A 13,070-nucleotide genomic window follows, 5' to 3' on the forward strand; every position below is an offset into this window, starting at 1 on the left:
TCTCTCTCTCTCTCTCTCTCTCTCTCTCTCTCTCTCTCTCTAGTTCTGAACTGCAGCAGCTGCAAACTCCGGTGGATGCAACAAAGCGAGAAATGCTACCTCTTCCGGAACAGAGAAATGAACTGGCACTCCAGCCGAAACCTCTGCCAGAATGAGAACGCGGACCTGATGGTGGTCAGAAACAAGGATCAGAGGGTACTGAGGCTGGGGGGAGATGGGAGCAGACCAAAGAGGGCCCAAGTGATGCCCCTGTGAAACTGTACAGGGAGCCTCTAAAGCACTGTTTCTCAAACGTAGTGGTTTAAAAGGAGTGGACTTCAGCTCCCAGAATTCCCCCTGCCAGCATGCTTTAAGATGGGTGGACTTCCACTCCCAGAATTCCCCACCCGGCATGCTTTAAGATGGGTGGACTTCAACTCCCAGAATTCCCCAGCCAGCATGCTTTAAGACGGGTGGACTTCAACTCCCAGAATTCCCCCTGCCAGCATGCTTTAAGATGGGTGGACTTCAACTCCCAGAATCCCCCAGCCAGAATGCTTTAAGATGGGTGGACTTCCACTCCCAGAATTCCCCAGCCAGCATGCTTTAAGAGGGGTGGACTTCCACTCCCAGAATTCCCCAGCCAGCATGCTTTAAGAGGGGTGGACTTCCACTCCCAGAATTCCCCAGCCAGCATGCTTTAAGACGGGTGGACTTCAACTCCCAGAATTCCCCCTGTCTGCATGCTTGAAGATGGGTGGACTTCAATTCCCAGAATTCCCCCTGTCTGCATGCTTGAAGATGGGTATACTTGCTTAGTTTCCATCCGTTGCTTCTTGCAGGCGCACAGGAAGTTTTTCGGAAGAGATAGGGCATCCATTTGTTTGAAATGGTCTGGGGTCTCCTGCCTGAGTAGGCGGTTGGACTAGAAGACCTCCAAGGTCCCTTCCAACTCTGTTATTCTGTTATCATATTTATATGGCTAACGCAGCCAGGTGATGACAGTGCTGAGTGAATCAACTTTCATCCGTAACTGGAGCTCTGCAGCTTTCATCTTTCTTCTGAAGCCTGGCCTGACTCTGGTGACTTTATATTTTAGCCGTTCCTGAAGTTTCATACCTCTATGCATTATTACCTGGATCCGAAGACGAAGGAATACGACAAATTCTGGATTGGTTTGGCCTACGATATCGTGGAAAGGAGATGGCTGTGGTTAGATGGAACTGCTTACACGCCCAAACGGTAAGTTCTCTCCGGAATGGGTGATTTCTCCGGGAACACCCCCCACCCCTTATATTACGAACCTGAATAACAGAAGGGAATTACTGTGTGGTTGAAATTGGTCTCACACCCTTGGTCATTGCATTTCAAATTATTTTCAGAGGACACCAGTAGCTCAGGATTGAACTTGGGGGGGGGGGGGGCTTGGTGCTCTCTAAGCTGGGTGGTTTTCTTGCAGACATTTTGTGACCCAACTAGGGAACATCATCAGTGCTAGGAGGGAGGGGATTTGCAAGGAGGAGGAGAGTAAATCAGCACTTCTTTTGACTGACGAGGGTCCCGTTTCCCAGGCTTCAATCGCTTCCCTGGCTGTTTTTTTGCCTGCTCGTCCAACAATCTTAGTAACTGCAAATTGAACGGATGTCCTTGTTTATTGCAATGTGAGGCTACCAAGTGGCCGTTTTATTTGTTCATACATTTCCCTTTTGGACGGGAAGAAGGTGTGTTGACAGTATTGGAGTAGCCTCATATGGTTTGTGTCCTAGTTAGGTTGTTCTGTTCTGTGTTGCAATCTTCTTCTATTACCTCATATTCTGCCTCTGCTCCCAGCAATTTGCCTCCACAGCAAGCTTCACTTTCACTTTCGCTTTCAGCTGGGGCCTCCCGATCACCAGCTGTTTCAGGCTGCAGGGATTGCTAGTATAGCCTATTGCAGCCTCCGCAACCCCATTTTCCCATTTGCTGCAAGGAGGTAAATTGCTGGGAGGCAAAGGCCAAAGGATGGGGGCCGGCAGGGCTACATTCAGTGTATAAGACGCACCCAAATTTTCACCCTCTTTTTGGGGGGGGGGGAAGCTGCGTCTTATGCTCCGGAAAATATGGTATATTATATGACCCGGAGAAACAACACAGTCTCATTCGGCTGTATGCGTATACATGGCAAGAGAAATGAATCTTGGGCGTTTATCAGCCGAGGGAAACAAAGCTGTTGCAGAATCTGGTAGATCTGCTATTTAAGCCTTGTAGTTTTGTCAAAAATTGTGTGGCTGATGTGACCCTGGTGTTCGAGGGTTGTGCCACAAAACATAAGCATTGCGGCAGCCACTTAGCCAGGTTATAGGTAGGGTTATCTTTTAACACTTTGAGAGGGGGTCCTTTTGTGATTCTTGGGGAGTTCATTGGACAGAGATGGCTAACCTTTTTCTAAAGGCACCTGCCCAGCCACCTGCGCATGCACGAGCGACCCTCTCCCCCCTCCCCATGCATGCGCGTGTGACCCCTGTATACGTGGGGAAATTTTCACCTTCCCCAGGGTCTGGAGACTTTCCTGAAGCCTGGGGAGGGTGAAAATGGTCTCCCCCGGCCCTCCAGAAGGCTGAAAATTAGCTGGCTGCCGCACACATGTGCACCAGACCCGAGGGCTGCCCAGGGCTGCCGTGCCAGCAAGTATGTCTCCACGTGCCACCTGTCGCACGCATGCTTTAGGTGTGCCATCACCGCTGTAGGATCTTGCAGGGTGTCCGTTCCTCTCATGTTCAGCCATTCCTCCTCCCTTCTAGTGTCGTCGCTGTTTGAGTTGGCTGAGCTGAGCATTCAGTTGTGCGACCGTTGTTCTCCCCGTCTTGAAACTGGGAGAACGAACGAGGAGGGTGACCAAGCCAACTTTCTCCATTTCAGATTCGCGAAGCTGGGCGACCATGGCTGTGCCTACATCCAGAATGGCAGCTTCCGCTCCCAGCCTTGCAGTGAAGTAGCCAAAAGCATTTGCGAGACAACCGTCCAGTTTGGATGGAGCCCGTAGTCCCGTTTATGGGCCAGGCCACCTCTGCAGCCCAGAGACCAGTTGCCCGACCTGTCGCGGTGCTGCAGTGGGGCGAAGCTATCGGCCTTCCCTCTCTCTCTCTCTCTGAAAGGGTGCAGGGTTTCCCGCCTGACCAGAAGCCCTCTGACTCTTTCATGCTCCTCTCATGCCCTTGTTCATTCTGCTTTTCTTTCTGCTATGGGAAATAAATCTGAATTTCTCCTTCTCTTCAGACCCTGCTCAGTCGTACCTCCATTCCAGGGCAGTGGAGAGACAAACGGGGAGTCGTGCTCCTAGCCTGCCTTGCTCCGACTCCAAATGGCTCTGCCTAGCAGGGGCCCCAGAGAGGTTGCAGAGCAGAAGGGGACAGAGGGGTGGGGGTGGGGGGGGGTTGCAGCCTCCTGCTGTTGCTGTTTCCTGCCAGCCACTCTCCCAGACCCCAACTTCCCCTGACCAGTCCTTCTTCAGCTGGCTGGCAGAGGCTCCCCAGGGCTAACAGGAAGCAAGCAAAGGGCCCCTAGTCTTTGCTACTCTCTGCAAGATGGGCACGTGTAACAAGGGGTGGAGAAAAGAGGAGAGGGAGGAGAGGAGGAGAGGGGAGAGCAGAGAGTAGGGGGCAAGAAGAGGAGAGGGGAGGAAAGGGGGGGAGGGGAGGGAGGAGGGGAGAAAGGAGAGGAGAGGGGAGGAGAGTAGAAGAAGAGAGAAAATAAGAGAAAATAGAATAGCAAAGAGAAGTAGAAGAGAAAAGAAAATAGAATAGAATAGCATAGAATAGAAAAGAGAAGAGGGAGAGGGAGAGAAGTGAGAAAAATGTCCCCACCCTGATCAGGGCCCATGTCCTCCCGATGGCCAACCTTGTGAAAGACGGGCGGTACACACCATTTTTCGGCTGTGACCAGGGGGACCTTTGCCCAGGTTCGCCTGGTGCACCAATTGCAACCCTACCTGGATCGGGAGGCCCTTCAGACAGTCACTCACGACCTTGTGACCTCAAGACTGGATTATTGTAATGCGCTCTACATGGGGCTGCCCTTGAAGAGTGTTCGAAGACTTCAGTTAGTCCAGAACGCAGCCGCGCGAGCGATTGTGGGTGCACCCAGGTACACCCACATCACACCTATCCTCCGCGAGCTGCACTGGTTACCTATTAGTCTCCGAATCCGCTTCAAGGTGCTGGTCGCTACCTATAAAGCCCTACATGGCATCGGACCTGGGTACCTGAGAGACCGCCTCCTGCCGATTACCTCTCTCAGACCAATTAGATCGCACAGGTTGGGTCTCCTCCGGATTCCATCCGCCAGCCAATGTCGGCTGGCGACCCCCCGGGGGAGAGCCTTCTCTGTTGCAGCTCCGGCTCTCTGGAATGACCTCCCTGTCGAGATCCGGACCCTTACTACCCTCCCGGCTTTCCGCAAAGCCACCAAGTCCTGGCTGCTCCAGCAGGCCGGGGGGGCCTGTGAAACATCCAGCCCCGCAGAAATTGTGAATGTAGCGGTTTTGTTTTTAAAGTGTTGTCTTTGTCTAGTTTTCCCCCTTCCCTCGTCTATTGTGAGCCGCCCGGAGTCCTTCGGGAGTGGGCGGCATACAAGACAAATAAATACAAATACAAGTTCTCTGAAGAACTAAACGCCCTACTAACAGCTGTGAGGAGACCAACATGGCAATTGTGCTGGGCAATTTTAGCGCATGATGGCCAGATAAAATCCCAGAGACTGACGTTCTTTCTAAACCAAGTCGGCAGTGGTGGGTTGCAGGCGGTACACCCCGGTACAGGTGTACCGGAGCCTGCCCGGAGCACCGGATACCGGTCCGGTGCTCCAGAGGACCCACCCTCCCACCCGAATTCCTTACCGGTCCTTTAAGTCTTCGGCGCTTCCGCACACGTGCACAGGGCTTACAGCGCCTGCGCGGTGCTGAACAGCTAGAGTGTCGCGGAGGCTCATGGAGGCGCTAAGACGCACGGGCGTGCTGCACGCACCCATGTGGACGCCGCCGGGCCCATTCCAACCGTACCGATTGGAACGGGATCCAAAACCCTCCGCTGCAAGTCGCCCATCGCTTCACACATGGCTGGTGAGAGCACACACCACCGGGAGTCCTCTCAATGAATAAAAACACAGAAGAGAAAAATTCAGAGCATCGTCTGCACTTGGATTAGAGTTTATTGATTAGTGACACCAAATGGAAAAGAAAGCCTGATGCACAGGCAGCTGATGTTGTAGTAACCAGGGAGATTCTGACTTACAACCTTCAAGGTGCTTCCAGGTGTATTCATTAGAAATTCGTCTTGCACAGGTAGGGCTGTTCGACTTCACAAACCCGGTTATTCCAACGTCTATACTCTAGAAGGAATCAAATAATTGGTTAGACTTTTGTTGCAATTGTTTTGGGATCGCTCATCATTTGTACCTAAGAAAACTGGGGGGTGGGGTGGGGTGACACCAAAGATTAACTTTCTTGGATAGGAACATTTAAATATACAGTTTTTTCATGGTAGTTTACAGGCAGGTCTTCAACTTACAACTGTTCCATTGAAAAGTTACAACAGCATTGAAAAGATTGATTTATAACTGATTTTGACTCAACCGTCATGGCATTCTCCTGATAAAGTGATCAAAAATCGAATATTTGGTAATTGGAATGTATTTATAATTCTTTTAGTGTCCCGGAGTCATGTGATCACCTTTTGCGACCTTCTGACAAGCAAAAAATGTGGAAGCCAGATTCATTTAACAATTGAGTTCCTAACTTAAAAGCTACAGGGATTCACTTAACAACTATGGCAACAAAGGTCATAAAATAGGGCAAAATTCACTTAACAACCGTTGTGCTTAGCAACAGAAATTTTGGGTTCATCTGTGGTCATAAATCAAGGAGTATCTTTATGCTGAATTATTTCCACTGAATTCATAAACCACAATATTTTCTTGACTGGACATTTTTATAAAAAAAGCTGAATATGAATAATTACACTGGTAATTAATCATTACTGGCTGCTTCACTCAATGCAATCGAAGCCTTACAGGATTTGAATAGGCCAAGTGTAATGCAGCATCAAGATGATTTCAAATGATTCTTAGGATATGTCAAAACTATTAATTTCAGTTCATGATAACTAGACACTTAGGTCCTTGGTTTTAAGCATTTATATTTTGGGGAAGAGAAGAACTAATAATGATGCTATAGAGAACATTTAAAAAGCCGATTTGAGTGTGTGGGGGGGAATCAAAAGAATATTCCAGATTCACTGGGTTGCAGGATAAAATTCACTAAACTCCAGGCACGATTCCTGATTTTTCAGATTGCTCTTCCAGAATCCTTGATTTTTCCGTTGAGGTCTAGATGGAGGTTTTAGGTTTCCAGAAGTGATTTTTGTAAAAATACAAGTGGTAGCCTACTGATTAATCTCCAGACATTATCTCAAAGGTGCTTTTTCCAAAAACAACTGGACTTTCTTGGGGATTTTTTCCCTCTTGAAGATGTTTAGTTTCTCATCCAAGAAGCTTCTTCGGTTCTAAAAGTTGGGAGTTGAAGTCCACAAGTCATAAATGAGCCACCGTTCCCCACCTCTGCTCTACTGGATTCACTCCTTAGAGTCATCCGTGGTAGAAATGGTCCCCAAGCCTCCATAAATTACTAAACAGGATTCATTCAGCAAATGAAGCCCACAGGTTGTGTGAATGCAGTCTCTGACTTTATGCACAGAGGCTGTGGAGAATGGGAAGGTTGTGCTTTTTCACACATCTGGAGAACACAGAGTTGAGAAGTCTGATACACTAGAACAGAAAATCTTCCCTTTACCGTCGGCATATAGTTCGACACAATTCTGTTTCTTTTTGCACTTGGAAGGTTGTTTTGGTGTCCAAGGAAAGTACTCCTTCGCGGATTCATCTACCCATCTGAATCGTGCCTATAGAGAGAGAAAGAAAGAGAGATGTCATCTCTCCAAGTGCTTTTCTGAATCTTGCAGAAATCAGGATGTTACATCTCAACTGTACTTCTCAACAGCCGAAGGGTCAAATGTACGAGGAATCAAGGTGTCCTAGAGGACAATCGCTTAAGCCAGCAGTGTGCGTCCCCTGCCAAAAAAACGCAAGATAGGCTCAGGATCAGAAAAGATGATAGGATTGCTTAATACTGCACTAGTCAGGCCACACTTAGAATAGTTAGAATCCAGTTCTGGCCACCACGATACAACAAAAACCATGCTGAGACTCTGGAAAGAGTAGAGAGAAGCGTAACCAAGATTAGAGGGCTGGAGGCTGAAACAGGATGAACAGTTGCAGGAACTGAATATGTCTCGTCTAATGAAGAGAAGGATTAGGGGTGATGTGATAAGCAGTCTTCCACTATTTGAGGGGCTGCCACAGAGCAGAAGGGGATATATTTGTCAAAGCACCTGTAGGTAGGACAAGAAGTAATGGGTGGAAGATTATCAAAAAATGATCCCACCCAATGTGAAATTTTCCGTGACCCGACAAAAGGGCGAATGACAAAACCACGCCCGACTAAACCGTGTCGCTAAAACCGCGACGTCATCAACGCGCCGACAACAGCGCGGAGACAACAGCGCGGAGACAGAAGGGCGATTTCATTCGACAGAGGGGCGATTTAAGTTAAGGTAAGGTTTAGGTTTAGGGTTAGGTTTAGGGTTAGGTTTAGGGTTACATTTAGGGTTAGGTTTAGGGTTACATTTAGGGTTAGGTTTAAAGTTAGGGTTAGGGTTAGGTTTAGGGTTAGGTTTAGCGTTACTTTTAGGGTTAGGGTTAGGTTTAGTTTTACAGCGCACTTCTGTCGCCGCGCTGTTATCGGCGCGATTCAGCGCTCATTCGTCGGAGCGCTTTAGAACACGCGATTTTGTCACCGCGGTTTAGTCAGGCGCGGTTTTGTCGTTCGCCCTTTTGTCGGTGAACCAAATTTTCTGACCCACCAAAGAGAAAAAAATGGCAAGAAAGTAACAGGGGGTAGAGAGAAAGCAGAGCTACTATTTTATTTATTTAGCATATGGCAAATACATGGACTTAGGATAGTTCAAATGGTAATGTCCAGTCCACCCAGCCATTGAAGGAAAGGGTGGTCTATGAGGAGGAGGTTGGGCTAGAAGACCTCTGAGATCCCTTCCAGCTCTAGGGTTTTATATTCTACATTCTGTTCTAAAACATGAGAGAATAAATTCAGGCTCAGGTGATTACATGCATTTTACCACTCCTACCCATGACCTTAACAAAGCTTAGAGGGTTACCCCAGCCATGATTGCTGTGAAGAAACTTTGGGTAAGACAGAGAAGTTGTGAAGGGAGAAATTAAAAATCCCTCCTTAAACCCCTGGACCTTAAAACTAAATCCTGAAGCCCAACACTGCCCCATTGCACCCTCCCACTTGCACCCAAATTTTTAAAAGGACAGCATCCTTTAATTTTTTTAAAAAAATCTGTTCTGTTATGAAATCCGTTACATCCCTTAGATATGAGCAGATTTTTCATAAGCTGGATATATTGATGGAGTGATAGAAGTTGTACTGTGTCAAAACTATCTCAAGGAGAAATCCAGCATAAAACTAGGGAGAAATTTCCTGACAGTGAGAACAATTGATTGGTGAAACTGCTTCCCTACAGAAGTGGTGGGTACTCTGGCAGAGAATTCACAACTGGCAGAGATGGTAACAAGGTCAGCCAATGAATAGGGCTTAGTAACAAGGTCAGCCAAAGGTAGCTGAGACAGCAAGGAGCCTGGGTGTGGCTTAGCTGTGCTAAGCTCTGAGAACTGAAACTGAAACTAGTCTGCTTCTGCAACGGAAACCAATCTCTTCTCTCTACCACGTTGGAAGAGCCACTCTTGGTATTGTATATATTACTTCACGTGTCATTATGTATATAAAGGGAAGTTAATGAATCCTGCTTGATCAGCTACCTGTGTGTGTTTCCTGGATTTGATTGCTGCAACAAACTCTGACATGGTCTAACCCTGGAAGTTTCTAAGAAGAGACTGGACAACTATTTGACTTAAATGGTACAGGGAATCCTGCTTGAGTAGAGGGTTGAACTAGAAGACCTCCGAGGTCCCTTCCAACTCTGGATCAAGTTATTTGAGAGCCAGAAGCCGGAACGGGACATTTAGGCACGGAGCCTTAGCTGCACCTCCTTTGCCCCCAGCCACTCGCCTCAGCCATTTACAACCAGCTTTCTTTCTCTGTTGGCCCTTCCCCGATCATTCTCCGTGGCCCATGGGCCCCTGGCCCTCAGCCCCTTGTCCTTCGTCCCTGCCTAGTCATCCAGACCAGTGGTAGGTTCTAGATCCCGTCACAACCGGTACACTGCGACGGGACCAGGTGTCCACCTTGGGCACGTGTGCGCTGCACGCTTGTGCACACCACTGCTCTGCGACGCCCCAGCTGCTCGGTGGAGGTCGAAAGGAGAGAAATGAGATACAGAGAGAGAGGGAGGGAGGGACCCCACTAATATAGACTTGTGTGGACCTCCCCTCAGAGTCTTAAAAGGGTTATAGCTCAACGAGCCTCATTGCATCAGCCTTGCCTTACATTGCCTCAGATTACAGATTACAACCTTACATCAGTTGGCAGCTATTAAATCCTCATTACCTGACATGAAGTCCTGGTGGAATTGTGCCATGATGCAAATCCATTGATAGATTGTCCTGTTCTTGTCACCTCCCCCCGCTCCAGACCTTTTCATTGTCTTCAGATCTATCACTCCCCCCCCCTTACCTCCCTGAGGGAGGATTCTTCTACTCACAACTTCTACTCACCTGCCTGCCCTCAATTCTGTACAATCCAATCCAGATTCTAAATATATCTTCATAGTTGGTTATTAAAAAAGATGATATATAATCCATTTCCCGTTCATTGAGGATGGAGGCGAGGTGGCCCTTTGTGCCGTAGGTATTGCATTCCGACTGGGGGGGGGGGGGGACACCAAACAGACACAGGTGAGGACCTCCTGCTTTAGATTCCGATTTTGTCCTTTAGACCAAGGGTCTTCCACCCTGGCCACTTTAAGACTTGCAGACTTCAACTGCCGGAATTCTGGGGAATTCTGAGAGTTGAAGTCCACAGGTCTTAAAGTAGCCAAGTTTGGAGACCCCTGCATTAGTGCCCTCCCTCAGTTCCACAAGTCTAACCTTGTCCTTCCTTCTGGTTCACCAACTCCATCACCCAGTGCCTGTCTTCACAACATCTCAACTCTATAGCGTGGAATCAAAATCAGGACCTAAAAAATCCAGGCTCACTGCAGTATTTATCATTAACAATGCAGACTGGAGGAATTCCTTCCAGAAAATAATGCATGCACAGAAGCAATTTTTTTACCTACTGCACATGCGTGCATAGCATGCATCAAGTGTTCGTGCGCCCGAAGCGCGTCCCTGAGCAAATCGGCAGTAAAAGAATCTGGAACCCACCCCTGGCACATACCTAGGTCATAGATGATGTAAGCATAAATATTCATAATTAGTAGATGATGCAAGCAAAAAGAGGTATAAGGGTGTCCTGCCTGAGCAGTGGGGTGGACTAGAAGACGTTCAAGGTCCCTTCAACCTGTCATCTGGGTCAGAAGAGCAGTTGAACTCTGATAATGTTGGGGTGTTTTTTTTTCCCCTTTTGTGAGTTGGGTTGTTCTTTATCTGTGGGCAGCAGGGGTCCTGCGTGGTGGATTTTTCCAGGTTTGTAAACCTTGCACACCGCCCAAAGACACATGTGTGGGATGGGTGGCCATAGATATCAAATAAATAAATAGGTTTTGAAGGAGTCACACAACAATTCAGTCAGTTTGTGGAAGTTCAGGGTTAAACCTTAAACCTATGTTCTCCTAAGTGTAAACACTGGAGAGCAGGAAGCTATCCATCTCCCCAGACCTTTTGAAGGGAGGGGAAAGGGTCAAGCCACCCCTTCCCTGAACCCCAAACCCATCCTCTCCTCCCATGTTCTACTCATTGGCAGATGGTTTTGAGGTCTTGGTGGAAGGGAGGCGGTAGGATAGGGACCCAAATGGGGAAAACAAATGCTGGGATGTGTTTCTGCCGATCCAAGGACAGGTGGGCCGCACAGACACAATCCCATGCCAAGGTCCCTCATTTCCTTGGCAGGTGGACCCATAGGAGATGGTCAAACAAATCTGTTATGGTCTATGATCGTGTGGATGAAGCTCCATTGTGGTTCTACTCATGCTCTAGTCACATTGTTGTGGCCATATTAACTTTCTTGACCATAATCTTTGGACATCTCTGTTCTTTCCTTACCTCACCCCCTTCCTTCCTTCCTTCCTTCCTTCCTTCCTTCCTTCCTTCCTTCCTTCCTTCCTTCCTTCCTTCCTATTTTCCCTTCCCACTCACAGTGAAGCATTACACCCAGACAGTAAGCTTATAAGCTGAGTCGGAGGGTAGTGGGAATCCTCTTACCTCTGCATCATACCAGCTGAGTTCTTCCTGGAAAAATCCATAACAAAAATTCTCAAACATGAACCAGTGCCTGGGACAAGATATTGCTTCCAGACCTGTTGGTGGAAAGAGGAGACGTTGTCAAAGAGGAGGAGATTGTGGTCACCCATCCTGAACCCATAGATTCAAACTGAAAAGAGGAAGAGAAGGGACTTGAAAAAGAGGAAGAAAAGAGACGCCCTAGAAATAAGGACAGGATGGTGCCCAGCTGGAGGGGAGCCATGATGGGGATCGGGTACAAAGTATGGTGAGAAGCTGGAAAGTCAGGTGGGGGCATCCTCCCCTCAAGTAACAGAGTCAGAAGAAGAAGAATGAAAGAGGAACTCAACAAGGACCAATGGGCTGGGAAGGGTCTCAGGACACCTTTTACTTAAATGCCAATGGATGGTAGGGTGGATTTTCTGGTGGATTTCACAAATACCTTGACCCATTACTTATTGTTTCATTTTTGGTCTGCTATTAATCTTGGTTAACCTTTGTTTATCCGTTGTTCATTGCTGGCAAGAGGGTTTTTTTTTTTTTTGTCTCCTTTTTGTCTTTCTGATTGTGTCCCTTGAAGGGTGTGTAAATATTGTTTATGTCTGTATGCCTGTTGATGGCTAATTTGGCTGGATCTCAGGCTTCCGGTTGTGGTGGCAACTTTATATTTTCCTGCCGTGAATGGGCATTTTATATCCAATTTTCATGGTTGATGCCACATCCATATTTTCAGCTGTCCAACATAGAATCCCAGGGCTTGGGGGTGTTCTACAGTAGTTCAAACTCCTGCTCAAGGAAGGAGCCCTTATACCAAACGGTTGTCCAGTTTATTTTCGAAAACCTCCAGTGATGAAGCACCCGCGACACCGGGAGACACACTATTCATTAATTGTTTTCACTGTCAAGAAACTTCTCCTTATTTCCCTTTAATGAATTTGCACCTATTGGTTCTTGTCCTGTCCTCTTATGCTTTAGATAATGAGTCAACTTCCTCTTCTCTGGGACACCCCCTCAAGTACTAGAAAACTGCTGTCATGACACTCCTAGTCCTTCTCTTTCCTAGAGTAGGCATATCTACTTCCCTTAGCTGTTCATCATACAATTTAGCCTCCAGACCTAATACCATCTTTGTGGCTCTTCTGTACCCTTTCTAGAAATACTTCAGTCTTTTTTGTATCAATCAAGACCTACCTTGTATGATGAAAGAGGCCACCAGGAAGCCAAAAAGGGACACACGAAAAGAGGCCAACCACATCTGGAAAGGAAAAGAAAGAAAGCTAGCTCAAGGAGCTGCTGTTACCATATGTATTGATGTCCTCTAGCTGTGTTGATTTCAGAAGGAGATTGGATAAATTCTAGGATGAGGATGGGCTCTCATAGACTCCTACTCTTTCTGGCTGTTTATCACCTGCTGTCAAGATTGTTGGAGGAGCAGTCACGAAAACAGTCAGGGAACTGACTGAAACCTGGGAAATGGGCCCTCCTCAGTCAACAAGAGTGCTGATTTCAAATACTTATGAGGCTAGGACTTGGCAGCACAAGCAGACTTCAGCCAACGACTTTAATAGCCAACCATCAAAACCCCAATCAACATCTAAAATGCCACGTACAATAGGAATAATGTGAATACCACACAAAGA

The 13,070-nt window shown here is 47.5% G+C and overlaps 2 protein-coding genes across 2 annotated transcripts in view; one reads left to right on the top strand and one right to left on the bottom strand.

Annotated features, from left to right (window-relative positions):
• Positions 1-8: 8 nt before the first annotated feature.
• Positions 9-3,191, top strand: LOC116510928 (C-type lectin domain family 12 member B-like). The gene is made up of 3 exons (XM_032220588.1): positions 9-195; positions 1,079-1,221; positions 2,878-3,191. The coding sequence occupies exons 1-3, from the start codon at positions 76-78 to the stop codon at positions 2,999-3,001; spliced, it is 387 nt and encodes a 128-aa protein (XP_032076479.1). The 5' UTR covers positions 9-75; the 3' UTR covers positions 3,002-3,191.
• Positions 3,192-5,133: 1,942 nt separating this feature from the next.
• The window catches only part of LOC116511202, a 38,257-nt gene continuing 30,320 nt past the window's right edge, over positions 5,134-13,070 (bottom strand). Inside the window, exons 6-9 of the mRNA XM_032221070.1 lie at positions 12,622-12,685; positions 11,413-11,507; positions 6,803-6,911; positions 5,134-5,343 (exon numbers count right to left, since the gene is read on the bottom strand). Of these exons, the coding sequence (XP_032076961.1) occupies positions 5,276-5,343; positions 6,803-6,911; positions 11,413-11,507; positions 12,622-12,685 (336 nt within the window). The 3' untranslated portion in view covers positions 5,134-5,275. The remainder of the gene's footprint in view (positions 5,344-6,802; positions 6,912-11,412; positions 11,508-12,621; positions 12,686-13,070) is intronic.

Source organism: Thamnophis elegans, chromosome 7, assembly GCF_009769535.1.
Source record: "Thamnophis elegans isolate rThaEle1 chromosome 7, rThaEle1.pri, whole genome shotgun sequence".
Taxonomy (NCBI): Eukaryota; Metazoa; Chordata; class Lepidosauria; order Squamata; family Colubridae; genus Thamnophis; species Thamnophis elegans.

What these genes read in the sequence shown, in the direction of transcription:
- LOC116510928 (XM_032220588.1), top strand. Translation starts at nt 76, where the DNA reads ATGCAACAAAGCGAGAAATGCTACCTCTTCCGGAACAGAGAAATGAAC. An exon ending in TCAGAAACAAGGATCAGAGG is followed by an intron (nt 196 to 1,078) that starts GTACTGAGGCTG and finishes TTTATATTTTAG; the next exon opens with CCGTTCCTGAAGTTTCATAC. An exon ending in ACTGCTTACACGCCCAAACG is followed by an intron (nt 1,222 to 2,877) that starts GTAAGTTCTCTC and finishes TCTCCATTTCAG; the next exon opens with ATTCGCGAAGCTGGGCGACC.